Source organism: Nanorana parkeri, unplaced genomic scaffold (assembly GCF_000935625.1).
Source record: "Nanorana parkeri isolate BGI_ZX_2015 unplaced genomic scaffold, ASM93562v1 scaffold3385, whole genome shotgun sequence".
NCBI classification, from domain to species: Eukaryota; Metazoa; Chordata; class Amphibia; order Anura; family Dicroglossidae; genus Nanorana; species Nanorana parkeri.
In genome coordinates, this window is record NW_017309653.1 from 51,910 (window position 1) to 53,998 (window position 2,089).

A 2,089-nucleotide genomic window follows, 5' to 3' on the forward strand; every position below is an offset into this window, starting at 1 on the left:
GTTTCATTTTTTGTTACTGTTCTTATTTTAAAAACATTATAAACAACAAATCTTGTAATGGGGGGAATCGAACCAGAACCCCCTGAAGGGTGTAAACTAGAGGTGCACCGAAATAGAAAAAATTGTCATGCCGAAACCGATACCGAAAATGTTTTTATTTAAATTTTTAATTTTTTTTAAAACCTTTTTTTAATAAAATTGTTTGTTTAATTTTTTAGGGGCTTCGGGGGAAGTATTGGGGGAGGTATAAACAGACCCCTGATCGTTCCCTTTTAAAACAGAAAAAGAGATTGAGAACACAAAGTCCCCTATCTCTTTTTCTGCAGCCTCCTGTTATCAGTGATCAGGAATCCTCTATACTGATCATTCATAACATGAGGGTAGAGTATGTTTACTATAACCACAATCGTGAATGAACAGGAAGTGATGTAGGAGGTGATGTAGATCACTTCCCATTTATTCATAATGGAGGATATAGTAACCATACTCTGTCTTCAATTATCTACAAACACTCAGCGATCACCGACTCCTTGTATCCGCTCTCCTCTCTGACACTCTGTCACAGGAGGCTGAGCGAGCAGTGCGGTGAGGAGAGCTCCGCCCCCTGTGACATCGCTGTCTCCGCCCCCACACCGCTCTGCCGGACTGTGATAGGAGGCTGAGCGGTGTGGGAGGAGAGACACCGGCCGCTCACAGCGCTCTTCTCCCGCAGCGCTCAGCCGGCTGTCGCACTTTCTCTCCTCCCCGCTGGGACACAGAGCAGCGCCTATTGGGGAGGAAATAAATCGCCGATGCGCTGCTGTATGGGCAGGAAAATGGCACTTTCGGCATTATGGCAAAAGTGCCATTTTCCGCCTTTGTTTTTTTTTTTCGGCGGCCGATATTTCGGTGCATCCCTAATATAAACATTTCCTCGCTCTGAGTGACGCGGTCGTGTCCTTTCTCGCAGGAGAACATTCAGGAGATGGTGAAGACAATGGTGGAGGCCTTTGGTCGTCGGGCGTATATCGCTAACCTGGGCCACGGCCTGTACCCCGATATGGACCCGGAACACGTCGGAGCCTTCGTAGAAGCCGTACACAAATACTCGGAGTAGAATCTATTCTGGAGGGCGACATTCTCAGGAGCCGCTGCACGGGAAGGCCGTATAGAACCATTCCAAGACGCACATGAACGGACTGCAGACCCCGGACCCCGAAAAAAGCGTGCCAGAAGTACAGGAAGTTCCGTCTTGGATGCTGGTACTCAGGGTGACGGGTTATAGATGTCGGAGGGATTCTCCGAGCTGGAAATAGATTTCTATGAACCTGTTACCCGTAGCAACCGTTTTCCTTTTGTACTCGGTGATCACTCCATCCTCCTAGACTACATGAGATGACAGGTTTCCAGTAACCACATCATCATAATGATGATCATAGACGGCTCTGTACATTCTCTCATCCTTAATGTCTTAAATACCATTTTGGACTCTTTGACCTGCTGGTTTGGGCCCCCTATTACTGCTTACGTATGTGTGGGCCCCCTATTACTGCTTACGTATGTGTGGGCCCCCTATTACTGCTTACGTATGTGTGGGGCCCCTATTACTGCTTACGTATGTGTGGGGCCCTATTACTGCTTACGTATGTGTGGGGCCCCTATTACTGCTTACGTATGTGTGGGGCCCCTATTACTGCTTACGTATGTGTGGGGCAGATGGTCTGCTTGAGGCACCTGGAGATGATGGAACGGGAAGCCGGTGCACCCCTAAGGGGTCCATCCGGGATGACCAGGAAGTCAGTAGACATGTGCCATTCGTTTTGTTACGAATCTAAATTCGTACGAATTTCCTGAAATTCGGAAGCATCCGAATTGCAGTATCCGAAATACGAAACTCCGTTAACGAATTTCGGATCCGCATTTCATTGAAGCGGGAACTAATAATACCCCCGTGACTGAGGTTGAACAACATGACAAGATTTTCTTTTTTATATACGAAATTCGGATCCGAAATCCGTTAACGGAGTTTCGTATTTCGGATTAAAGAAAAAAAAAAAGACTGTTTGACCAATCAGAGGTTTTCTCTTCTGCTGCTGAAGGTTGCATTACA

General features: G+C 46.9%; 1 protein-coding gene across 1 annotated transcript in view; it reads left to right on the forward strand.

The window, feature by feature from the left end:
• UROD (uroporphyrinogen decarboxylase) overlaps nucleotides 1-1,114 on the forward strand; it is a 6,572-nt gene extending 5,458 nt beyond the window's left edge. The window contains exon 9 of the mRNA XM_018574935.1: nucleotides 950-1,114. Within this exon, the coding sequence (XP_018430437.1) occupies nucleotides 950-1,096 (147 nt within the window). The 3' untranslated portion in view covers nucleotides 1,097-1,114. The remainder of the gene's footprint in view (nucleotides 1-949) is intronic.
• The last annotated feature ends 975 nt before the right edge of the window (nucleotides 1,115-2,089 follow it).